Source organism: Carlito syrichta, unplaced genomic scaffold (assembly GCF_000164805.1).
Source record: "Carlito syrichta isolate Samal-C Ts95f unplaced genomic scaffold, Tarsius_syrichta-2.0.1 Scaffold316508, whole genome shotgun sequence".
NCBI lineage: Eukaryota > Metazoa > Chordata > Mammalia > Primates > Tarsiidae > Carlito > Carlito syrichta.
Window position 1 is genome coordinate 207,165 of NW_007260604.1, and position 26,634 is coordinate 233,798.

At 41.5% G+C, this 26,634-nt stretch overlaps 1 protein-coding gene across 1 annotated transcript in view; it reads left to right on the forward strand.

The window, feature by feature from the left end:
* The window catches only part of STON2 (stonin 2), a 151,722-nt gene extending 147,114 nt beyond the window's left edge, over positions 1-4,608 (forward strand). The window contains exons 5-6 of the mRNA XM_008074618.2: positions 589-791; positions 4,184-4,608. Coding sequence (XP_008072809.1) covers positions 589-791; positions 4,184-4,267 — 287 coding nt within the window. The 3' untranslated portion in view covers positions 4,268-4,608. The remainder of the gene's footprint in view (positions 1-588; positions 792-4,183) is intronic.
* The last annotated feature ends 22,026 nt before the right edge of the window (positions 4,609-26,634 follow it).

Here is a 26,634-nt window from a genome sequence, read left to right on the forward strand (position 1 = left end):
CTGGAAGTAGGAGCTCTGCATTTAGTAGGAGAGCTGATGGTCAAATCCAGGTATTCTGCCAGTTGGTGTTGTATCCTATTCCCTGCACCTCCCTAATACCTGGGTGCTGTTTCTAAGGTCTTGGTCATTTACATATCATTCACCCATATAAGCATGCCAAAAGCATTTTGAAATATGCACTGCTGTTAAGAAAATGCAATTCATCTTTCCGAGGAAAGCGGTGATTTTGCTCCAGGCGGCTGCCGTGGCTATTTTATTAGGTGCTGAGCGCTGGTGCCGTTTATTCCATTCCTCCAATCTGCAGCCCCAGTTTCCTAGTATTTGTGCTGTGTTCACACATCACTCGGACCTGAGCAAGCAAAACGACCCCAGCTTCTCAGGCCTTGGGTCTTATTGCTAGGCTGGCGGGCTGCTCTGATCAGATAGTGTTAAACCAAAGGGGCTGAGGTACACAGGCCTCCTGCTCAGCACTGGCCTCTACCAGGTACCCAGCCTGCAGGCCTCCTTTGTTACTGAGGTGGCTCCTCTAGCTGCTTCTTCCACTTCCTCCCCAAGGAACCTGACCTCTGCATTGTCTTTCTCTCATAGCTTCCGGTCACCCCCACTGTTTCTTTTGCCACCTTGAACTTGGCTCTGACCGAGAAGTGCCTTCCAGATTTGCCAGTCACGTGAATGTGGAGTTCAGCATGCCTACCACGTCTGCCTCCAAAGCCACCGTAAGATCCATCTCCGTGGAAGACAAGACTGACATCAGGAAGTGGGTCAATTATTCCGCACACTATAGCTACCAGGTAGCCTCGGGGTGCATCCGGCCAGTGTTTCCAAGTCCATTTGTTCACCCCACTCCGCTACCCCCTCCCTCCTTTCAGCAGTGCTTACCGTGGATACCTGATGTCCTCTTAATTGCCTTAGAGGACATTCACCCTACACAGCTGAGGATGAGTCTGCTCTGATTTGTTTGTTTGTTTTTGAGTTGGAGTCTCATTCTGTCGCCCAGGCACGCTCACAGCCACCACAGCCTCGACCTGCTGGGCTCAGGTAATCCTTCCACCTCAGCCTCCCAAGTAGCTGGAACTACAGGCATGCGCCACCATGCCCAGCTAATAGTCTGCTCTGGTTTAAATGAATAATCTCTCTTGTGGGCCAGAGAAAGGTTGGGGGGAAAATGCTCATTAAGGATCAAAAAATGAGCTGGGCATGGTGGCTCAAGACTGTAATCCCAGCACTTTGGGAGGTGGAGGCGAGAGGATTGCCTGAGCGCAGGGGCTCAAGACCAGCCTGAACACCATGGTGAGACTGTGTTCCTACAATAAATCAAAACTTAGCTGGGTGTCATGTCACATGCCTGTGGTTTCAGCCTGGGCCACAGAGTGAGACTTCCAACTCAAAAAAAAAAAAGATCAAAAAATGCTCATATAAATGTTTTTCTATCACCATGAACAATAACAACAAAAACAGTGATGGGATAAAGGAGGTAGAATTACTCATTTGTAATATAATTTTGCAGAGTCATGAACTTGGAAGTGGATGGGAGTATCCAGAAAGTCCTACCCCAAAGCATGTGTCTCAGAGGAGCCGATGACATGGATCCAAAGTTAGTGTGTCCATGGCCTGGGCACTGGGCTGTAACAGTACAAAGCCCAAGAGTCAAGCAAACTTTTATCATAGTACCTGGATCAGGGCTGTAGAAGGGATAACTAGAGTTGGAACTTTCTGACATAAATAGAAAGTGATACTATCCTGAAAAGTCAGAAATTCAATAGATTAAATGGCAAATACTGGAAAAAATGTATTATTAAAGAAGGATTTTGCTGGGCTTGGTGGCTCAGCCTGTAATCCCGCGCTTTGGGAGGCTGAGGTGAGTGGATTGCCTGAGCCCGTGGGTTCGAGACCCGCCTGGGCAGCGAGACCTCATCTCTACAATAAATCAAAAAATCAGCCGGGTGTGGTAGCGCGCGCCTGTAATTCCGGTTACTCGGAAGGCTGAGGCGGAAGGATGGCGGAGCCCAGCAGGTCGAGGCTGCGGTGGCCGGGAGTGGCCACTGCACTCCAGTCTGAGCAACAGCGTGAGACTCCAACTCAAAAAGAAGGATTTTCAAAGTGGTTTAACTTTCAACTCATAATATCCTTAGATTTATATGGTGGTTTATTTTTCCCCTATATGTTTCCTTACTTGTATGGTATAAAACATTTAACTACCAAAAAGAACAGATACTCCATCTTGTGGCCAGGAAAAAAACAGCACTTCCCTCAGACACGATCCTGTGTTCTGTGTTGAATTGTGACCCTCTAAGTTGAGCATCGTAAATATCCAAAGTGGTGCTGAGAGGAGCAACCTCACTCATGAAACTCCTGAGCTAGAAGAATTCCCGGCCTGACTCATCAAAGACTTCAGTTGAGATGTGTCACTTTCAAGGCAAGATTAATTTATTAATCCCTTTAAAATTACAGGTACAGGCCGGGCTCGGTTTTTCAGCCTGTAATCCCAGTACTTTGGGAGGCCGAGGCAAGTGGATTGCCTAAGCTTGCGGGTTCGAGACCAGCCCAGGCAACTTGGCGAGACCTTATCTCTACAATAAATTTTTTTAAAAAAATTAGCCAGGCATGGTAATGTGCGCCTGTAGTTCCAGCTACTTGGAAGGCTGAGACGGAAGGATCACTGGAGCCCAGCAGGTCGATGCTGGGATGGCTGTGTGTGTGCTACTGCCCACCAGCCTGGGCGACAGAGTGAGTCTCCAACTCAAAAACAAAATAAAGTAAAATAAAATAAAATTCAAGTACAGCATTTTGCAGAAGATATGGTAGAATGGTAAACACTCCAGTACTTATCAATTTGGAGGGTTTTTAATTTTTTATTTTATGTGTTTATTTTAGAGATGTAGGGTACAAGTGAGGGTTTCCTACAAAAGTAGGCTGCATACAGGTGAAATTTGGGCTTCTATCTGGCCCTCTCTCCCCTTGGTAGTGGACCAGGTACACTTTATTTTACTATGTGTCTTCTTCCCTCCTTTTCCCCTCCCTCCCCTAGCAGTGCCTAGCACCTGCCAATCCCACCCTTGTGCTGGTGTGGCTAGTATTCAGGGCCTGCTTATGAGTGAGAACATGCAGTATTCAGTTCTTTGTTTCTGTGATAGTTCACTTAGGATGATGGTCTCCAACTGCATCTAAATTGCTGCGAAGGCCATGATTTTGTCCTGCTTTATAGCTGCATAGTATTCCATCGTGTGTGTGTGTGTGTGTGTGTGTGTGTGTGTGTACACACAACACATTTTCTTTATCCCAGTTCACTTTCAATGGACATCTGGATTGGTTCTATGATTTGGAGGGTTTTTTAAGAGACAAAGTATTGGAAGGGCGTAAAGAGTCAATTACATGGCCAAGCACAGTGGCTCATACCTGTAATCCTAGCACTTTGGGAGGCTGAGGCTAGAGGATTGCTTGAGCCCAGGAATTCAAGACCAGCCTGGGCAACATAGTGAGTCTCTTAAAAATATCAAAATATTAACTGAGCGTGATGGCATAAGCCTGTAGTCCCAACTACTCAGGACGTCATCTCTACAATAAATCAAAAAAGTAGCCAGGCATGGTGGCACGTGCCTATAGTTCCAGCTACAAAGAAGACTGAGGTGGGAGGATCAACTGAGCCCAGCAGATCCAGCCTGAGCGACAGAGTGAGAGATTTCAACTCAAAAAAAAAAAAAAAAGTAAATTACAAAGTAGTTCATTCATTTGATAAATCTTTGTCAGCTGCCTACTGTATTCCTACATTGTTGCATAAAATACTGAACAAGATCCCACCTCCATCCTGTGGAGCCTGTGGTTATAGTGAAGCTGGACAAGTGTGCATGGCGCAGTGGAAATATTCAAGAGAGGAACACTTATGTCTGCCTAATGAGTCAAAAATAGATTCACAAAGGGGTGAGCTTTGAGCAACTGTGCAAGGCAAAGAATAAGAACTTTCCAGGTGGACCATGAGGGAAAGGGAATCCCAGACCAAGCACAGAGCATGTGCAAAGAGTGAGTCATGACACACTCAGGGCCAGTAGCTCCAAGGGTGCTAAATCCCACAACATAGCAAAACAACAAGGAATCTCAAAGAACATACTACAGGATACTTTTGGTTTATTTATTTGTTTGCGTGCTTTTCGTTTTGATATTTATCTTCAACTTCTGTTCTTGGCAGGTGGAAATTGAACAAAAAAAGAGTTTGAAGCCGGACTTTGAAGGAGATGAAATGGAAAACCCCAAGGAGTGTGGGGTACAGTGACAAAGCCCCACAGCAAGGAACCTAGACCCCAGAATCACGACAACATGTCTTCCTGGATAGCTGAAGTTTAAGTCAAGACCTGCTGGGGCCACTCCATGTTGGGAACAGTGTATCTGACCTTCCTGTTTGCAGTTAACTGTACTTCAACAGGAAACCCTGCGGTGGTTGCTTGGAGAGGCAGTTTGATCCCATCTGAAGCACGCGGCTCACCTGACTTGTGGAGCTTACTGGAAAATTAAGCCTCCTTGTCTCATCTCTGCTCATCTCACAGCACTGGGATGTGGCTTGTTGTGACTACAGAGTCAGAAAGAGAACCTCCCACATCAGTGTTGGCATGATTCCCTTCTGATGGTCATCTGTCACTCACATGCACTTCTGGAAAAGGAGTCTTGAGACGTTGATTAAGAATCTGTCTCTGTCATTCCCTCTAGAAAAGATTCAGAAAAGGTGCAAAACAATTTCCTTTTCAGGTCTGCCAGACCTTTTATGGGTATCTCCATTCTTTAAATGTTAATGCTATGCAACAGAAGTTTTCCAGACGTTTCCCTCCTGGTTCTAGGTTGTTTAGATTGGAACACTTATTACATCTCTCTAAGGTTTCAGTTGCAGGATTTGCTGTCCTAAGTCACAATAGACAGTGAGGAAAGGCACAATTGGGTACTTTCTAACTCTGAATAGATCCACATTCTGAAAAAGGGTAGCTGCTGAGAAGAAGGCAAAATTAAGCTTACTTTCTTCATTCTGGGGAAAAGAGACACTACACGTAAGCTTATATTCAGATAAGAAGACAAATTCATTCTCAGTGAATTCCCACATTCACACTGAAAAGTATAGGCCACTTATGATTCCTGAAATAAATGGAGATATATATACACGTGTGTATATTTTTATATATATATTATCTTGGGCATTTGTAAGAGACATTTAGAAGATTTTTGTTTGTTTTTGCTTTGTTTGAGTCTGGGGCTCACTCTGTCATCCAGGCTGGAGTGCCGTGGCACTATCACAGCTCACTATAGCCTAACCTCCTGGACTCAGGCGATCCTTCTACTTCAGTCTCCTGAGTACCTGGGACTGCAAGCACACACCACCAAACCTGGCTTTTTTTTTTTTTTTTCCTCTGTAGAGACAAGGTCTTGCTATGTTGCCCAGGATTGCCTCGAACTTCTGGGCTCAAGCAGTCCTCCCGCCTTGGCCTCCTAAGAGTGCTGGGATTATAGGAATGAGCCACCACACCTGGCCTGGGAGTTCTTTTTATACCTCATAGCCAATAGACAGTTGCATGTCTTTTTAACTCAAACTTTATAGGGAATTTAAGCTGAAAAGATAATTTTAGAAGCTTAAGTGTTTAAAATTAAGATTGAATGAGCTTTCCCCCAAAATTCAGAGTTTGATCATCACAGTATTGCAATAGATTGAAAAACATCTCTAGGGTAGAGATGGGGAAAAGCCATATTTTTCTAATGTTGGGAACCTTAAATCCTGATTCTAGGAGTCAGGACCTTTAATCTTTTCTTTCATCTGTTCCTGGGACACTCAGTCTTCTTTTTCTTTATCTGCTCCTTCTCTCCTTTGCTTCTTACTTGCACCTTGGTGTTTTCTCCCATGAAGAATAGAGTTAGCATGCTTCTATTTCCTGGAGGACAGCTCACTTCACCAGATTGGTAGATGATGCCAACACAGACAATATCTCCAGTTTTGGCTGATAGATTCAAGACTAATTTATTCAATGAACAATCATTGAATTCTAACTATGTACTAACGCTAGGATATATAAATAATTGCAGTGTTTTGAAATACCTGGACATAAGACTGAAACTAAAAGGATGATTAAACAGGCATTAATGAGAAGCCCTATATTCGGGGTTCTTTAAATGCAACCCTTTAAGTGCAAAGTGGAGTGTGCTTTTGTGTGTGTTTGTGAATGTGTGTGTTTATGTGTTTGTGTTGCTGGGAAGGGTGTTGGGAGGACCTGGTTTCACAGCAGTTTATGTAGAAATGCTTTCTTAGGGAAATGGGAGTTCAGTTTTGAACCATGAGTGTATCGTGTCTATTCACAAAGCTAGTATGTTCACCTTGTGTTAGTAACAGCCCTGCATGCTTTTATTAACCCCCCACCTAGTCCACATCTAGACAGAAGGTTGGGTTCAATTATGGGTACCATATATTAAGAGAGACATTAATAAATTGTGTCCACAGGCAGGTGACCAGGGTTGTGAAGGATCTGATTACATAAGGAACAAGGGAGCAGCTCGCCTGAAGAACAAAAGGTGTAAGTTGGGAAGGGAGTGCAGACAAGGAGGAAAGATAAAATTTCCTCAAAATTTCCGTTGAGCTAGAAAAAGGAAGAGGAATTAGACTTATTCTCTGTAGTTTCTTTTTTTTTTTTCTTTGAGTTGGAGTCTGTCACCCAAGCTGGAGTACAAGTGGCACACTCATGGCCATCTCAGCGTCGACCTGCTGGGCTCTGGCCATCCTTCTGCCTCAGCCTTCCAAGTAGCCAGAACTACAGGTGCATGCTACCACTCCGGCTTATGTATTTATTGTAGAGACAAGGTTTTGCCAAGTTGACCCGGGCTGGTCTCAAACCCATGGGCTCAGGCAATCCACTCACCTCGGCCTCCCAAAGTGCTGGGATTACAGGCTGAGTCACTAAGCCTGACTCTCTGTAGTTTCTTTTTTTTGAGTTGGAGTCTCACTCTGTCGCCCAGACTGGTGTGCAGTGGCTGCTCCCGGCCACGGCAACCTTGACTTGCTGGGGCTCCGGCGATCCTTCCGCCTCAGCCTTCCAAGTAGCTGGAATTACAGGCGCGCGCTACCACGCCTGGCTGATTTTTTGATTTATTGTAGAGATGAGGCCTCACCAAGCTGCCCAGGCGGGTCTCGAACCCGCGGGCTCAGGCAATCCCCTCACCTCAGCCTCCCAAGGCGCGGGATTACAGGCTGAGCCACCGCGCCCGGCTTCTCTGTAGTTTCAAAGGGCAAAAATATTAACAGAGAGGAGCTTTGCAGATGACATACTTGTTTCAATATAAGAATTTTCTAATATGAGTTATTCTGAAGAGGAATGAACGCAACTAGTAAAATCTATTGCTGTAAATGCCCAGAGGGTAAAACGATCATGTAGCCCAGGTGCTATGAAAGGGACTCTTGCATTGGATTTGGTCTGGATGACTGGCAAGATCCCTTCTATAGACTTGATCTCAATAGAATGAGGCTCTCTAACTCCAGTTGTCTTTTCCTTCATAAGTGGTTTTTCATGCTCTTTGATATACAGTGAAGTTCCCTTGAGGTCTTTGTCAAGGGATTTCTTTTTTTCTTTTTACTTGTTATTTTTTTTTGAGTTGGAGTCTCACTCTGTCGCCCAGACTGGAGTGCAGTGGCTCCCCCCCGGCCACCGCAGCCTCGACCTTCTGGGCTCTGGAGATCCTTCCGCCTCAGCCTTCCAAGTAGTCGGAACTACAGGCGCGCACTACCACGCCCGGCTAGTTTTTTGATTTATTGTAGAGATGAGGTCTCGCCAAGTTGCCTGGGTGGGTCTCGAACCCGTGGGCTCAGGCAATTCACTTGCCTCGGCCTCCCAAAGTGCTGGGATTACAGGCCGGGCCACCGAGCCCGGCCCACCGAGCCTGGCCATCAAGGGATTTCAAGGCCTTTCTCTTTCTCTGTTGTACTAAAGGCACTGAGATTCCCCACAGAGCATCCAGATGGGTTGGAGAATTGGCAGGATGAATGAAGGTCATCCCAGCACCTTCCTTATTCCCTCCAGCTTAGCACTCCCAAGATCTCAGCTGCTAGCATCACATGTGTATTTTTTCTTGGATCTTATTCCGGCCCCCCAGTTGATTCTCATTGCCTTTGTGCTTTCTTCTGGACTTTTAAAAAAATTTTTAAACCAAGAGTTAGGAAAAATCCCTCCTATAACACAACTGGGCAAATTACCTATGTAGTAACCTACGTACAAAGCACAACTGGGCAAGTGACCTTTTTGATGTGCAGATTCTATGTTTGCCATGCTGGACCTGGATTTGTGTGTGTGTGTGTGTGTGTTTTCACAAATAATCCTTGTTTGTTATAAATAATGTGAAAATATTAAAAGTGAATTCATTTACCATACATAGTATTACTATTAGAACATAAATTAGATATCAAATGATATCAAGAGCTGTTTCTTCTTTTCAGTCTAGGGCTTGCTTTTTGACTTTACGGTAAAGAGACAAGAAACGCCCTCACTGTGATATGTCGAGCAAGAGAATATGAGGCACTTTGAGGGGAAACCATTAAACCCCCTTTGCCTGCCCTTGTAGGCATAGTATTAGTTATTCTTTATCAAAAGTTTGCATTTTGTTCATTGTAAATATCATGTGGGCAGTTTTGTTTTCTGTTTGGTTCTATCCCTGCTCTACCTTTCTGCATTATCAGCAGGGCTCATAATCCTTCAGAACATTTTTTTTAACGGAAAATATTCTTAATTGAAATGAGACTAGTTATTAAAATCTAGTGGTTGGGAGCAGGAGTTTATTTTCCTAGAAAGTCATGTTTCTGCGAGGTGTGATGCATGAAAAGCAAGGAGTGTATCTTACTCATTTGTGTGTTCATTCCCTAGCGCAAAGCTTGGAATATAATAAGGTTCAGCCACCTTAAATCCTTGTGGGTAGGGCAAACATATATTCATGAAATAAAGGAAAAGTACCAGGTATTCAATAAATGCTTGCTGAAAGAATACTGACCCTGAGACTCTAAGGTTTCTTAACCCTTACATATCAAATGCTCATATTAAAATAAGCAAGCATACTTTTATTTCCCAGAGGACTTAAATAATTTTCCTTTCCTTTGATTCCTGCCTCCAGAGTCAACTATTAATAGTCACCAGCACTTAGGCACTCAATATGCTGCTGAATTTGAACTGTGGTATACCTTATTCACATGAAAAACATTTTTATGTCGAAAGTACAGCAGCATTGATGCTGTTCTTAGTCAAGATTATTGATTCAGTTTTGTTCCTGTGAGTCAAGCAGATATATGTGCCTAAGCCTTGCCCATTTGAATAGTCGGGCGAGAGAAGAAAGCATTTTATAGTGCACATAGCCGATCTTGTTTGCTAGGTCTTTGTTTTTTCCTGCATTAACTACTGACCAATGCTACTGTGTGTGTGTTTTGTCACTGTAGCAAAATGGAAGTCTGAGATAGGCTGAAACTCGTGAGATGAAATAATGACTTCTGAGGTGATCTGTGTTTCACAAGCTTTGCGGTAGGGAAACAGAATGAGCTGAAATCTTTCTTAAAAGCCTTGGAATATTAAATGGGTATGGATAGGAAGCATTGCTATTAAATTAAATTTTAAAAATCATCTGGTAACTAATCAATTCTAATACTTTACTATGTTTAGAAATTCTCCCAGTTGAGAATGGTAATTTTAACTCTTTTAAGAATGATGTGGCTGGGCGCCGTGGCTCACGCCTATAATCCCAGCACTGTGGGAGGCCAAGGTGAGAGGATTGCCTGAGCCTAGGGGTTCGAGGCCAGTCTGGGCAACTTGGCGAGACCTCATCTCCACAATAAATCAAAAAATAAGCCGGGCGTGGTGGGACATGCCTGTAGTTCCAACTACTTGGAAGGTTGAGGCTGAAGGATTATCTGAGCCCAGCAGGTCAAGGCTGCAGTGGCTGTGAGTGTGCCACTGTACTCCAGCCTGGGTGACAGAGTGAACCTCCAACTCAAAAAAAAAGATGATTATAACTGAATTCTAGCATATCTAGAGTTTAGATCATATTAAGAATGCAGTTTAATGGAAATTTCAGACAAAACTGACAGACAAAGTTAAATTAAAAAAATCATCTGGTAACTAATCAATTCTAATACTTTACTACCAAGTCTCATCCAAACCATGACAACTCTACATAAAATGAGGGCTTTCTCATCAAGTTTCTAGAGATGTTTTTTAAACATTACCCATGTTTAAGTGCCAGTTCCCTACAAATCAGCATTTCTCAATTATGCTTTTTGTAAATGAGACTGGCTTGAGGTATCGTGACTCATATTTATGAATTTAAGGATTAGGTGTGAAAGAGATGTATAAGGCAACTATAAATGTAGAAAACAAGTGTGCATATTAGTCAATTTTCTCATGTGTGGGATTTTTACATTTCCTTCCAGTGTGCCTTAGAAAACCAGGTGGAAGCCGGGCTCGGTGACTCAGCCTGTAATCCCGCGCCTTTGGGAGGCTGAGGTGAGTGGATTGCCTGAGCCCGCGGGTTCGAGACCCGCCTGGGCAGCGAGACCTCATCTCTACAAAAAATAAAAAAATCAGCCGGACGTGGTAGCACATGCCTGTAATTCCGGCTACTCGGAAGGCTGAGGCGGAAGGATCACCGGAGCCAGGCAGGTCGAGGCTGCGGTGGCCAGGAGCGGCTGCTGCACTCCAGTCTGGGCGACAGAGTGAGACTCCAACTCAAAAAAAAAAAAACCAGGTGGAAAAAGTCTAGCCCTTGGAAAAAAAAAATGTATCTTTCAACTCACAATTCCAAGCTATAAAGGCAGAAACTATCTATAGCAATGTGTTTGGTAGTGCCTGGAGAGAGGCAAATCGTAACTGGATATAACAAAAACCTATATAAGAACAGCTTAAAAAATAAAATTTTAATGTGAAAAGGTAAAGTATAGAGAGAACAAATACAGCATTGGGCACCAAGCCTCAAAATACTTGAACTAGAAGCCATCTCTTAAAGTGAAAAGTGAGACGCTCTAGGAAAAATGGCGATTGCATAGTAGGGATAAACAATAGAATTAATTCAACTCAACAAGTGTTTACCATGTGTCTCCTCTGGTCAAGGTGCTGTGTTAGCAGCCAGCTTCCCTAAAGAGAGCAAAGGCCAAACACAAGGGCACTGAGGATCGTTTATATAAAGTCACTGGGAGGCATGCCATAATGGATATTAAGGGAAAACTGGGGTTACTGTGAATCTTTAAAGGACAAACTCCTGGAGACAATCACTGTGCTAAGTGACTTGCTATTTTCCCAGTTGGGCTTCAGTTTCCTCAGACCAAAAAAATGAGGAAATTGAACTAATTGTTCCCTCAGGTCCTTTACAGCTCTAGTTCTGTGTGTTACTTTACGAAATATCCTTTGAATAAGTCAACAAAACCTCATAGAAGAAAATTGAATTTAAAAAATTTTTAAATATATTTTTGGTATCATTTTTCGGTATTACTTAAATATAACGCTTCATATATTAAGAACCAAGAGATTTAAATTTTGAAGACTGGGAAAGTAGCTGCTCCATCTTTTTCCTTTTCACATCTACCTTTTATCATCTGCTCAGATAACACAAACGCAGAAAACCCAACAATCCTCTATCTTGCAGTTGCCCTCAAAACACAGATTAAAAAGGAGGATCAGTGATGAAGGTCAGGTGGAACACTGGTCTGGAAGTTCCGCCAGCATCGCCTAGCATAAAAGTAGTGTGAGTGTGACAAGGAACAGACAGGTCTCCAAAACGGATGTTAGGAGGTAGGTACCACCTAGAGCAGAAGTAGGTCTAACTCACCAAAGTACTGAGGATGTTAGGATGTAGGATGTTAGGATGATCAACAATTTGTAGATATGTCCTTTTATACATAAAGACTGGAAACGGAGAGATGAAAAACACTCAGTAAACATCCTGGGACTATTGTAAGTTATGGCAAAACCAGATGAGAGAAAGGGATAGTCCTTACCATCCTCACTGCCAGTAACATCAAAATGTAGTTTAAAAAGTTTAGCTACAAAATAGTTTGTCTTTTGTGGTGTGTTTGAATATTTTTTTCTGGTTGTACTTAGTGTTAGTCACATGTGTTGGATCGATTCCAACGGGACAGAACAAGGAATTCCAAACCTCTTTGGAATATCCTCTTCCTGTTCAATCAAACCCTCAATTCTGGTTGTGTCTAGCCACACTGCAACTGAAGTCTTAAGCACCATCGGCCACCTCCCTGTGCTTTTGGATCAGCAGCCCAGTGGCATTCACAGGAGTTCTGGGAAAGCCAACGTGCAGTCAGATCCCAGCAAAGTATGGGGGTGAGAATGAGAAGGATATGAACTCTGACCTTAAGCCAGCATTCATTTAATGTTGGTGTCCATTTGCCAAGAGAACCTAGAGAAGACAATACCACATTTGCCCCGGAGGTGACAGAAGACCGCCTTTCCTCACCCTCCATTCTTGTCATGTCCATAATGAATTTCAGTGAGTCGGTTTGGATGAACCCAAGATCTAACCAATGTTTCCGCTGATCCAAGGCTTGCATTTCCCTTTGTTCATCATCCATCCTCATTCAATGTTAACTTCTTGCACTATTTGGGTTAATTTTATGTAAAACCAGTTTACTTTCTTTTTTAATATGTGCCTATGTAATAAAGTCTACACACTGGCTAGCCTGTAGAGGTGAGGTTTTTGGTTTTAGTTCCGATTATAATCTGTAATACCTTTTGTTGAGCTAAGAAAATGAACGATTAATAAAAAAATTTTTGAACAAAATGGCACTATACAAGATTTAATGAGGTCAGGTATAATAAAGAATAACGTTTATTATTAATAACACCCATCACCCAAATTATATGGTTTGTGATCATAAGCTAACAAGTGACTGATCTAATTATTCTAGTTAAGTTTATCGTGTATATAATTTAGTCGATTTGTTTACTGCATTCCTGTTTTGTGTCCAATTCTGTGAGAAAATGAATGAAAATAATTTCATCCTTAAGCTTTTCTTGGAGATAAGTACATATACATATAATGAGAAATGTAAAAGTGCACATAATCAAATAATAAATTTGCATTATGCTCCTGGCATATTGTTGGTGCTTAACAAATAATTGCTAAATTGATTGATGCATCCAAATTACTAATGTCAACATAAACTGGAGCATAAACTCAGATGGGAAAAGGTAAGTAGGCATTAGAACACTTGGGAAGTTTTCACAGGAAAGGTTTTCAGGTGAGACCTGGAAGTGAGGATAAAATTTGGCTCAGTGAGAAGAGAAGTAAGGGTTGGGGAAAAAACAGGAGTGAAAGAGGTATACTGGGCTAGCCAGAGATCAGTCTGGCCCAGGTGAAGGATTCATTGTACATCAAGGGCTAACACTGATGGCTAGGCCAAGCTGTGGTAGAGCTTGCATCCAGCTGGGGAGTGTAGTCAATCTTGCCAGTTAGGGGTTACTCAACAATGTGCTGGGTATTTTAGACTATGGGAAAGTTAAAGACAAGAAAACTAAGGGGTTTTTTTCGTAAGCAAGGCAAAAAATAAACAGAACTTTGTGTTTTGTTTAGTTCAAATCGTCCAGGGACATTATATTGTAAAATGCAAGCAGCTACAAGGGGAGAACTCATATCAGTCAGTGGCCCCTTGCAGTCAAGAGATCTTGGACCTGAGCAGAACACAGAGAATTTGATAGCCTAGTGAGTACGAAATCACATAAGTGATATCAGTTGCACAAAAAGATTAATAGCCAAATAGCATGACATTGTCTTAAGCTGGGGATTCTGGAGAACATGACTCCCATGGTTCTTCATCTCCATCTGCCTAGAGTTTCCCTGAACAAGTTTTAAGACCTTGTCTGGGTTCCACATTGTCACAAGCTTTAGTTTTCTTCCCGCTTTAATATCCCAGTAGAATACTCAAGGAACAAGCCCAAGCATGCACTCTGGTGGTCTCAGGATTTGGGCAGAGAAAGTCCTCCGTGTCATTTGCCCATTCTTGTTCCAAGCTCCTCTCCTCCTCGATCACCTCCAACTATCACATCTCGAGTTCTCCAAGCTAGGTAGGTTTCTCTAGTCTCAAGACAATAATATTAGCTAATATTTATGTAATGCTTATACTCTGGTGCAACCACTGGTACTAAGTGTTTTAAGTGTATTATCTCATTTAATGAAAGTAGCCCTCTGTCCATTCTGCAAGGCACTAATAATTCAAGGTTAGTGGGTATAACGGATGTTTGCTGAAGGTTAGCAATCAATGGTAAGTTATCTACATCTCAAAAACAGGAAAAAATTGAAAACAATATCAGACATTCCTGCTTCTAAAGTTCATTGACCATACCCCGCAGAGAAAATCCCTTTTTAAACATCTTTCTCCTTCAGCCCTAACCTGAATAAATAGTCTAACTTCTCAAGTTCCCAAACCATTGTCTCTCTGACTGCCAGAGCAAGACTGAAAACTCTTCTTAAAAATCTCATCTTTAGTGGAGATTAAATTCTTAAGTCAACCCTTTTGAAAAGCATATAAATTATCCATAAAATAAACTAAAGAATGAGTCTTCTTTAATTGAAAGATGCTCAATTATCCTCAGTTTTTCAATTTCTTCCTTGAGTATACTGACAGGGTCATCAACCAAACTTCTAGCCATATGAACAATGTGTTCCAGTGCATGGTTAGTGTGGGAAAGTTATTAAAATGAGTCACACAATTATTTCTAGTTTTACCAACATGAATTGTTTCAGACTTAGCATCCTCTATCTACTTCACAGACCCATGGAGTGAAAGTAAAATGAGTCTCCACTATACTCCACCATTGTTGTGCAAAGCAATTTTTAATTCTGTTCCATCTCATCCTGTCATAGACCCATTGAAGCACCTTTCCAAACAAGAAAAAAGAGCTAACATAAACTCACAATTTTCTGAGGTCTCAAAAGTTACAGACAAAATTTTTAGAAAGTGTTAAGGTTGCTTTTCTCCCCACCATAGTCTAGAAAGGAACAGGATAAAAATCTATTCTCCACCTGTTGAGAGCAATCCCAATAGGTCACAACATTCTCTCCCCTCCCCTCTCTCATCTCTTCTCTCCACTTCTTCACTAACCAGGTATAAAGTCCTGAGGGTCTAGACTAGTCTGGTGACAGTGGTAGGGAGAGGAATATATGTTAGAGATGCAAAACAGTCCCAATGACCTCTAACCAGGTGGACCTCTTTTAGTCCAAACTCCTATTGCATATTTCATCTGCTGCCTTTAACACTTGTGTGCTGCCTTTTGGTTTTATATGAATTAGATCTGTCCTTCTTATTAAAACACAATCGCGGTTGAAGAGAACTGGCTTAATGTGTGACAAAAATGCACCAAAAAGTCGGGCGCGGTGGCTCAGCCTGTAATCCCACGCCTTTGGGAGGCTGAGGTGAGTGGATTACCCGAGCCCACGGGTTCGAGACCCGCCTGGGCAGCGAGACCTCATCTCTACAATAAATCAAAAAATCAACCGGGCCTGGTAGCGCATGCCTGTAATTCTGGCTACTCGGAAGGCTGAGGCAGAAGGATCGCCGGAGCCCAGCAGGTCGAGGCTGCGGTGGCCGGGAGCGGCCGCTGCACTCCAGTCTGGGCGACAGAGTGAGACTCCAACTCAAAAACAACAACAACAAAAAAATGCACCAAAATATATATATATATATGAATCAGCAAACATAAACCAACATGTAATTGGGAATGACTGAAATTTCACCCTACATTTTAACAAAACTTTCTTGTAATCCCTTGAAATCAATCCTCCTCCCCTTCCCTTCCATCTCTGGCATCTGCAATCTGGAAAGCTTTCTCCCTACTATTGCTTTTCTTTCTCTTGCAGCTCCGAGACTACTGCTGTCAGGAATACTGCAAACATGTTTCATTCTCCTGATTTGCTGGGGAATACAAACTTCATTCTTTTCTGCTCACTTCATACACTTCCATAAGGAGAAATAGGAATAATACTAACGTACTTTCCCCTACTCGCTTAGTCACTCAACACAACTCTTCTGACACCCACTCTAGAAAAGAAAAAAAACCTGTTCTCCCACACAGTCACTCAACACTTCTGACAACAGATGTGGGGGACTTTCCCCACAAATCAAGCAATTTTGCAGCAGATTCTTCAGTGGACACTAATTTAATTCAGTTCTCGCACTGTCTACCTGTGTCAGGTCTCACAGGTTGAGGGTTGAGTCTTCAACACTGCTCCCCACTTCAGATGCCTCAGGCTGTGGCCTGTGCTTCTGAGCAACTGGCTAAAAAGAGGGGTTCCCACTCCTCCTCAGGTTTGATTTGCTAAAACAGCTCACCGAACTCAGGAAGATACTTATGTTTTTTCCATTTTGATAAAGAATATTACAAAGGATACAGATGAGCAGCTAGATGGAAGAGATGCAAAGGGGGGGGGAATGAAGCTTCCGTGCCCCTCCACACACCTTTATGTGTTCAGCTATCCAGAAAAGCTATCCAGAAGCTCTCTGAACCCAGTTTTTTGAGGTTTTTATGGGAGCTTCATTAATCAGCCATGACTAAGTAAACCATTGGCCTTTGGTGGTCAACTCAACCTTTAGCTCCTCTCTTCTGCCCCTGAGATCAGAGAATGTGGCTAAAAGTTCCAAACGTCTAATCACGTCTTGGTCTTTCCAGTGGCCAGCCCCCATTTGGAAGCTATCTAGGGGCTCCGGGCCACCAGTCGTATTATTGGCATACAAGATGCTCTAGTCACTCCAGAGACCCCAAGAGTTTTAGGAGCTGTATATGTCAGGAAACAGAAAGAAGACTGAAAATATATTTCACAGTATCACAACTTCTAATAAGGGAATGGCAAACTGCAATGAAAAAGAAAGGGTCAGTGCAAAAGGAAAACCTCAAGCACATGGTGGCCAGACTGAACAGTGGGGTAAAGGAGAAAGAAGCAATGATTGAGAAATGCTGAATCTGATCAAGTTTATCCTATAAGTAGCCTATCAGAAACACAGTGCTTTTTGTTTTTTGAAGTTGCTATTTCTTTTGCTTTCAAGATACCAAATAAAAATCTCTATATCAACTTATTCTTTCCTGAGATTTTAAAATTAAGAATTCAAAAAGTACTCACTACATTCATCTGCTGCTCAGTTTGGGAAAAGCTAACAAGAAAGTCTATATGATTTGTCAATAAAAACATTAACAAAATTAAAAGCAGCCGGGCTCGGTGGCTCAGCCTGTAATCCCGCGCCTTTGGGAGGCTGAGGTGAGTGGATTGCCTGAGCCTGCGGGTTTGAGACCCGCTGGGCAACTTGGTGAGCCCTCATCTCTACAATAAATCAAAAATTAGCCGGATGTGGTAGCGCATGCCTGTAATTCCGGCTACTTGGAAGGCTGAGGCGGAAGGATCGCCAGAGCCCAGCAGGTCGAGGCTGCAGTGGCCGGGAGCAACCACTGCACTCCAGTCTGGGCGACAGAGTGAGACTCCAACTCAAAAAAAAAAAAAAAAAAAGCTACATAACCAAAATAAATAAATGAGAGCAAAACACTGGATACCCCACACAGGTGACCACTCACTTCTAAATGAATGAAATTACCTTGTTTCTACTCAAGGTCTTTGATCCCTTTGCACAATTGTTACTTGCAGGTAGACAAGTTTGGGAATGTTCTCTGTAGTAAGGCAACATAGTCAAGTGGGAGATGGAACTTTGAGGGCAACGTATTCTCATCTCTATAACCCGGAATTGAGTTATTTATGCTCTGAGACTTTTCTTTATAAACCATTTGGTGCTTAAATAATGGCAAAGCTAATTCATTTTTCCAACAGTGTGCTGCCTGCAAAATAACGCTGTGAAGTAGATAATATTATTTTCCTCATGTTACAGATTAAAAACAAAAAACCTGAGGCACACAATTAAGTTGCCCAAGAGTCTTAAAGATAGTAGGGGGTAGAACTTTCAACTGACTCCAGAGTCCAAGTTCTTCTCTCTGCTACTCTGCCATCTACAGGAAGGTTGTGAGTACGTCATTTATCTTCAGAGTACTCTCTCATCTTCAGGAGTAATTGCTAATCGACATAGTAGTCATTCAAGAAATATTTTAAGCCCCCGGTTCAAAGGACACAGAGGTATGCATAAATGAGACACAATACCAGCCCTCCAGAAACACCCAATTCAGAAGACAGTTTTATGACAAATACACCATTAGGAGCAAGGACAGCACATTTGACCTCTTTCTTTGAATTACAAGAGAACACCCTACTTTCTGGCTGACAAAGTCCCACACCAGAACATAAGGAATACTACAAATAAATCAAGAGCTGAATTTCACCTCCGTCTTCTCAGAATAGTCCTATCCAGTATGAAAACAACACACCAGTATGTAATATCCTCAGTTCTATAGTTGGTACCTGAAATATGAGCTTGTGGAGATTATTCTTTAAAGACAGACAAGAAAACATCAGAAGCCTAGAATTTATGAAAACAAAAATCCATACGTAGGGAAATACAGGGGCAGTAACTGAATGTTTGATATTTTATTTTAGTCCCAGTACCAATAACAGGTAGAAAAGGAGATGGGCCTGTAGGAAACAACGTATTTGAGGGGAAAAAAGAGGAGTAACCCACAGAAAACCAAAACCCTGAAGAGCAGATGACCGAAGGACCGACAGAGAAAGGATACATCCCTACTCTTGAAACTTTAGGAAAAGCTGATTTCTATATTGTATAAAGCACACACAAAATACTCCTGAGAATGGCTTTAGGAGGCTGTGCCACATTTACATAGCCCAGCAAGGAATAGTTCACATGTGCTTATAAAGTTGCATTTGCCCCAGGCAAAGTGGGGACCAAAAGGAGGCCCAAACTTTACATGTACGATGACCACTTTGATACATAATCCTGAATTGCACCCTACATCTTTAAAATTTTTAAAAAAGATAGCTTAAAAAATAAACAAAAATTTAAAAATAAATTTTAAATTTTAAAAAGCTGCATCTGTCATGAGACCACAGAATATTCCACTCTATGATATTATCATTAACGAAAACAAAGATTGAGGGAATTCTTAGAGTTAGCAAAATAATTAGTCTTAACTACTAAACACTATGCATCAAAACTTTAAAATATTGAGGCCGGGCGTGGTGACTCAAGCCTGTAATCCCAGCAATTTGGGAAGCCGAGGTGAGAGGATTGCCTGAGTCCACGGGTTCGAGAGGAGCCTGGGCAACTTGGCGAGACCTCATCTCTACAATAAATCAAAAAAATTAGCCAGGAGTGGTAGTGTGTGCCTGTAGTTCCGGCTACTTGGAAGGCTGAGACAGAAGGACCGCCTGAGCTCAGCAGGTCAGTGCTGGGGTGGCTGTGAGCATGCCACTGCACTCAGCCTGGGGGACGGAGTGAGACATCAACTAAAAAAAAAAAAATTTAAAATATGGTTTTTCTTGCCCTCAAAATGAATTACACTTAATAAGATAATGAAATGTGGATTTTAAAAATTCAGGGAGGAAATAACATAACATAACATTATAACCAGGGAAAAGATTTAGAGAAGGAGTGTGTTTTCAGCCAGCTCTTAAAGGAAGGGGTACCACTTCAAAAGGCAAAGCAAGGAAGGGCCAAGAGAGCAAGTGTGCAGTGTAAATGGTGGATTTAGAAAACATGAGTATATCTATCTGAGAGAATAGTAAAAATAAAGATGGCTAGCTATGGCAGATTGTACCTCTCAAAATGAATGCAATGTGCAGTAATATTTTCAGTCCCAGAACCTTCTAGCCCCTATCGAGTGATGGAATCTCTTTCCCACCTCTTGAACTGAGTGGGCTTATGCTTGCTCCATCCAAGAAAGTATAGTGTAAGTGATGCTATGTGACTTCCAAGGCTAAAACATAAAAGGTATAGCTTATGTCTGGGTCTCTCTTAGGACGTTTGCCTTTGGAACACAGCACCATGTTTGAGGGAGCCCAGGCCACACAGAGAGGACACAGGTTGGTGTTCCAGTTGACAGCCCCAGCTAACGTCTCACCTAACAGCCAGAATCAACCAAAACACATAAGTACATAAACCCTAAGATAATTCCAGCCCTCAGACTTTTAGTCTTTTAGCTGAAGAGCCAGATGTCACAAAATAGAGACAAGCCATTCCCACAGTACCCTATACAAATTGCCAGTCCACGTAATCTGTAAACATAATAACTGGTTGTTTCAGGGCAATAATTTTGGGGATAATTTGTTGCATATCAATAGTAAGTAGAACACTGACATTAATTGTGTAATTACCATATGCACTGGCATTGTGTAATTGCTAATGCCATGCACTGTGTTTGATGTCTTATGTTTTATATCGGCTGTTTCTGTGTAACAAAACACTCCAAATCTCAGTAGTTAAGAAACAGTTAATTTTTTTTACTATCATTCACACATCTGTGAGTCTATTAGGGGTTGGCAGACCCCCTCCGGGCTCACTCAAGAGTTTAAGTGTTGGCTGGGAGCTCTGCTCTAGCCTGGGCCTAGCTGGAGCATCTTAGCTTGGACAGATCTGCTTCACGGGTCTCTTACCCTTCTCTTGGAACCAGCAGATTTGTCCCACATGGCATCTTCAAGGGGGAGCAGCACAAAAGTGAGAGTGAAAACACATAAGGCTTTGGAGGCTGAGGCTTGGAATGGCCTACATCACTTTTGCCACATTCTATTAGCCAAATCAAGTCACATGACCACTTGCAGATTAAATAAATAGAAAAAACATACTCCATCTATTTAGTGCAGTGAAAAGTCACAGGCAAAAAGTATGCACTCAGGAAGGAGTAAAGAATTGGAACCAGGAGTGACATCAGCAGGATGGCTAACTAGAGATACCTGGCACTCATCACCCCCAGAAATAAACAAAATTGAGACTTAAAAAAAATAATAAAGCCGGGCTTGGTGGCTCAGCCTGTAATCCCGCGCTTTGGGAGGCTGAGGTGAGAGAATTGCCTGAGCCCGTGGGTTCGAGATCTGCCTGGGCAAGTTGGTGAGACCTCATCTCTACAATAAATCAAAAAATTAGCTGGGTGTGGTAGCACACCTGTAGTTCCAGCTACTTGGAAGGCTGAGGTGGAAGGATAGCCAGAGCTCCAGGTAGAGGCTGCAGTGGCCGGAAGTGTGCCACTGCACTCCAGTCTGGGTGACAGAGTGAGACTCCAACTCAAAAACAAAAAACAAAAAAAGAAACACACGATAAAAAGATCAATGAAACAAAATATAGTTTTTTTAAAAAAGATAAACAAACTTTATAAAGCATTTAGACTAAGAAAACAAGAGCCAAGACCCAAATAAATAAAATTTAAAAGGTGATGTCACCATGGATACTACAGAAATACAAAGGATCATTAGAGATTACTATGAACAACCATATGTCAATAAATTTGAAAACCTAGAAGATATGAATACGTTCCTAGGCATATACAATTTAAAAAGACTAAACCACTACCACCCAATCACCTTAATGATCTTCCCCCATCTAGGAGAATGGTTAAAAGGACTCAACCACAAGCAACCAGTGGCCATTCCATTGCCTTGCTAGACTCTGGTGTGCCATGTGCTCTTTGAGCCATGGCTGTCACCATGCTTCCTGGCTTCGGTCCCCTCCCCCACCTTGGGGAGGTGAATCTTCTTTCTCCCTTCTCTCTCTAATTTACTTTTTTTTTTTAAATTTATTTATTTATTATAAAGATGTGGGGTACAATTCAGGGTTAGGTATACAAACATTGATCATGCAGGTACCCTTGTTGATTAGGTATGCCCCCCTCCCCTAGCAGTTTCCCTCAACTGCCAGTCCCACCCCACCTCCCCTGACAGTTTTCCACTACTGCCAATCACTTTCTGATAGCATAACAATCGTTCAAGGTCGCCTTATGAATGAGAACATATGGAACTCAGTTCTTTGTTTCTGTGATAAATCACTGAGCATGATAGACTCCGAATTCATCCAATTTGCTACAAAGTTCATATATTTGTCCTTCTTTATGGCTGCATAATATTCCATTGTGTATATGTACCACATTTTTTTTAACCAGTCTGGCTTTGATGGGCAAGATGGTTGGTTCCATGTTTTTGCTATTGTGAATAGAGCTGCAACAAACATACATGTGCAGGTATCTTTTTTGTAGAATGATTTGAGTTCCTCTGGATATATTCCCAATAGGGGAATTGCTGGGTTCTAATTTACTTTTAAATAAACTTTTTTTCTTAAGACTAAACCAAGAAGGAAAAGAACATCTAAACAGATCAATAACAAGATCTGTTGGAATAAGTAATAAGGAATCTTCCAACAAAGAAAAGTCTGGGACTGGATGGCTTCATCGCTGAATTCTACGGAACCTTAAAAAAGAATACCAATTCTTCTCAAACTATTTCAAAAATGCGAAGCAGAAGGAATTCTTCCTAACTCATTCTACAACACCAGCATTGCCCTGATACCAAAGCCAGACAAGGACATACCCCCAAAAAAGAAAATTATAAGCCAATATCCCTGATAAACATAGACATAAAAATTCTCAACAAAGTATTAGAAAAACAAATCCAACAACACATCATAAAGATAATACTCCATGATCGAGTAGGATTTATCCCAGGGAGGCAAAAATGGTTTGACACATGCAAATCAGTAAACATCATACTTCAAAGCAGGACTGAATAAAAAAAAAACATGATACAGATACACAATGGAATATTATGCAGTCATAAAGAAGGACAAACATATGGACTTCGCAGTAACTTGGATGGATTTAGAATCTATCATACTCAGTAATCTATCACAGAAACAAAGAACAGAGTACCTTATGTTCTCACTCATAAGCAGACCTTGAACAAGTATCATAATACTAAAAGAAAGGGATTGGCAGTAATGGGAAACTGCTGGGGGGTGGGGGAGGGTGGGATTGGTAATTGAGGGAAACTGCCAAGGGAGGGAGGGGTACACCTCATCAACAAGGATACCTGCATAATGAACATCTGTATACCTAACTCTGAATTGTACTCCACATCTTTAAAATAAAAAAATTTTTTAAAAAATCATATGTCACATTAATAGAATAAAAGACCTAAGCCATATCATTTCAATAGATGCAGAAAAAGTATTTGAAAAAATTCAACATCCCTTCATGATAAAAACGCTTAATAAATTATGTTTAGAAGGAAAGTACCTGACATAATAAAGGTCACATATGGCAAACCACAGCTAAGTTCTTACTGAACAGGGAAAATCTGAAAACCTTTTTACTAAGAACTGTAATAAAAGGATGTCTATCCTCACCACTCTTTTTTTTGTTTTTTTGAGTTGGCGTCTCACTCTGTCGCCCAGACTGGAGTGCAGTGGCACACTCCCAGCCACCGTAGCTTGGACCTGCTGGGCTCCGGCGTCCTTCCGCCTCAACCTTTCAAGTAGCCGGAAGCAAAGGCGCGCTACTATGCCTGGTTAATTTTTGATTTATTGTAGAAACGCGGTCTCGCCAAGCTGTAAGGGTGAGTCTCAAACATGCAGGCTCAGGCAATCCACTCACCTCAGCCTCCCAAAGTGCTGGGATTAGAGGCTGAACCACCGAACCCGGCCCCCTCACCACTCTTATCCAACATATTACTGGAAGTTCTAGCCAGGACAATTAGCCAAGATAAAAAAAAAAGGGCATTAAAATTGGAAAGAAGGAAGTCAAATTGTCCCTCTCTGCAGATGACATGATCTTATAAAAAGAAAAACCTAAAGATTATACCAAAAAATTCTTAGATTTGATAAAATGAATTCAGTGGTGTTTCAGGAAACAAAATTAACTAATTCAAAAAAATCAATAGTGTTTCTATACATAAATAATGAACTAACTAAAAAAGAAATCAAGACAGCAATCCCATTATAATAGCTACTAAAAAAATAAAATACCTAGGAATAACTTTAACCAAGGAAAACTATAAAAGATACAAACAAATGAAAATACATCCATGTTCACAGATCAGAAGACTTATATTGTTAAAATGACCATACTTCCTGGAGCAATCTCCAGAATCAATGCAATCTCTATCAAAATACCAAAGACATTATTTACAGAAAAATTTTTAAAAATTTTAAAATTTGTATAGAATCAGAAAAGACCCAAATGGTTAAAGCAATCCTGAGCAAAAAGAATCAAGATAGAGGTATCGCACACTACAAGACCTCAAAATATACTACTGCTGTAGTAACCAAGACGGCATGGCACTAGCATAAAAACAGACACATAGACCAATGGAATAGAAAAGAAAACCTAGAAATTAATTTGCATATCTTCAGCCAACTGATTTTTAACAAACATGCCAAGAACATTTATTAGGGAAGGGACAATCTCTTCAATAAATGTTGCTGAGAAAGCTGGAACCACATGCAGAAGAATGAAACTGGACTTCTACCTTTTACTCTATACAAAATCCAAGTCAAAATGGATCAAAGACCTAAAAGTAAAACCCAAATCAAACAAACAAACAAATACTACCAGAAGAAAACATTGAGGAAATGCTTCAGGACACTGGTTTAGGCAACAAAAGCAATAATAAACAAATAAGATGATATCAAACTAGAAAGCTTCTGCACAGCAAAAGAAACAACAAAATGGGAGAAAATATTTACAAACTAACTCATCTGACAGGGGATTAATATCCAGAATATACAAAAAGCTAAACAACTTGATTTTAAAATGGGCAAATGATCTGAACAGATATTTCCCCCAAAACACAAATGGCCAACAAATATATTTTAAAATGCTCAACATCACAAATTCATCAGGGAAGTGCAAATCAAAACTGCAGTGATGTATCATCTCACACCAGTTGGGGTAGCTATTATTAAAAAGACAAAAAAAAAAAAAAATGCTGGCAAGAATGCAGAGAAAAAGCCAGGCTCGGTGGCTCAGCCTGTAATCCCACGACTTTGGGAGGCTGAGATGAGTGGATTGCCTGAGCCCGCGGGTTCGAGACCCGCCTGGGCAAATTGACAAGACCTCACCTCTACAATAAAATAAAAAATGAGCCGGGCATGGTAGCGCACTCCTGTAGTTCCAGCTACTTGGAAGGCTGAGGCGGAAGGATCGCTGGAACCCAGCAGGTCAAGGCTGAGGTGGCCACTGCACTCCAGTCTGGGTGACAGAGTGAGACTCCAACTGAAAAAAAAAAAAATTACAAATGACCTACCATATGATTCAGCAATCCAGCTACTGGGAATCTATCCAAAGGAAAGAAAATCATTATATCAAAGAGACATCTGCACCCCCTTGCTTGCTGCAGCACTATTCACAATAGCCAAGATACAGAATCAATCTCAGTATCCAACACAGATGAATGAAGAAAGAAAATGTGGTGTGTATATATACCATGGAATACTATTCAGCCACAAGAAGAATGAAATCTTATTATTAGTGGCAACATAGATGAAACTATTCTTTTTGTTTTTTGAGTTGGAGTCTCACTCGGTCGCCCAGACTGGAGTGCAGTGGCCGCTCCCGGCCACAGCAGCCTCGACCTGCTGGGCTCCGGCGATCCTTCCGCCTCAGCCTTCCGAGTAGCTGGAACTACAGGCGTGCGGTACCACGCCCTGCTGATTTTTGATTTATTGTAGAGATGAGGTCTCGCCAAGTTGCCCAGGCGGGTCTCAAACCCGCGGCCTCAGGCAATTCACTGACCTCGGCCTCCCAAGGCGTGGGATTACAGGCTGAGCCACCAAGCCCAGCTTCGATGGAACTGTTAAGTGAAATAACCCATGAACAAAATGTTAAACACTGCATGTTCTCACTCATATGTGGAAGCTGAAAAAGGTTGATATTATAGAAGTAAAAAGTAGAACAAGGGATATTGGTGGCTAGGAAGGCCAGGGGGAAAGAAGAAACAGGGAGAGATTTGTTTTAGGGTACAAAATTACAACTAGATAGAAGGAATAAGTTCTAGTGCCTATATTGCTGTAAGGTGGCTATAGTTAACAATAATATATAGTTTCAAATTGGAAAATATTAAATGTTCCCAACACAAAAAAAAGATAAATGTTTCAGACAGTGGATATACTAATTACCCTGATCTGATCACTATACATTATATACATTGAAACATGACTATGTATCCCATATGTCTAATTATTATTTGTCAATTAAATATTAAAATAAAAAAGAATTGGTGATATTAATTCAATCTATAACATACTTAATCTTTATAATTATCAAGTCAGTAACATTATTATTCCAATTTTTATTAGTTTCATTGATAAATAAACTGAGGCTCAGAGTTTCTAAATAAAGTGAGTTTACAGAGTTCTTGGAGTTTCTGGTGAAACTGTCCTTAGAGCTTCCAGTAGCTGTCTTATCACTGCAAACTGCCTGAGTCCCTTTATCTGCCAGACCACAACCAACTGCAAGAGTGCTGTGACATCTTAGCATCTTGAATTGAATCCTGGCCTTCCTCTAATTGGCACTCAGGACCACTACATCAACATGTCCCAAGCTCCGTTTGCTTTGTGCACCAGTAGAAGTCCAAACACTTCTCACCATGGAATTTAATTTATCCATGGAATATGGTCCTCCTCTTCCACTCCTCCCTAATTCCTGAGCATTTTCTATGCCCTTTGAGACTCATGATCTATTACCAACACTCTTTTTTTTTTTTTTTTTTTTT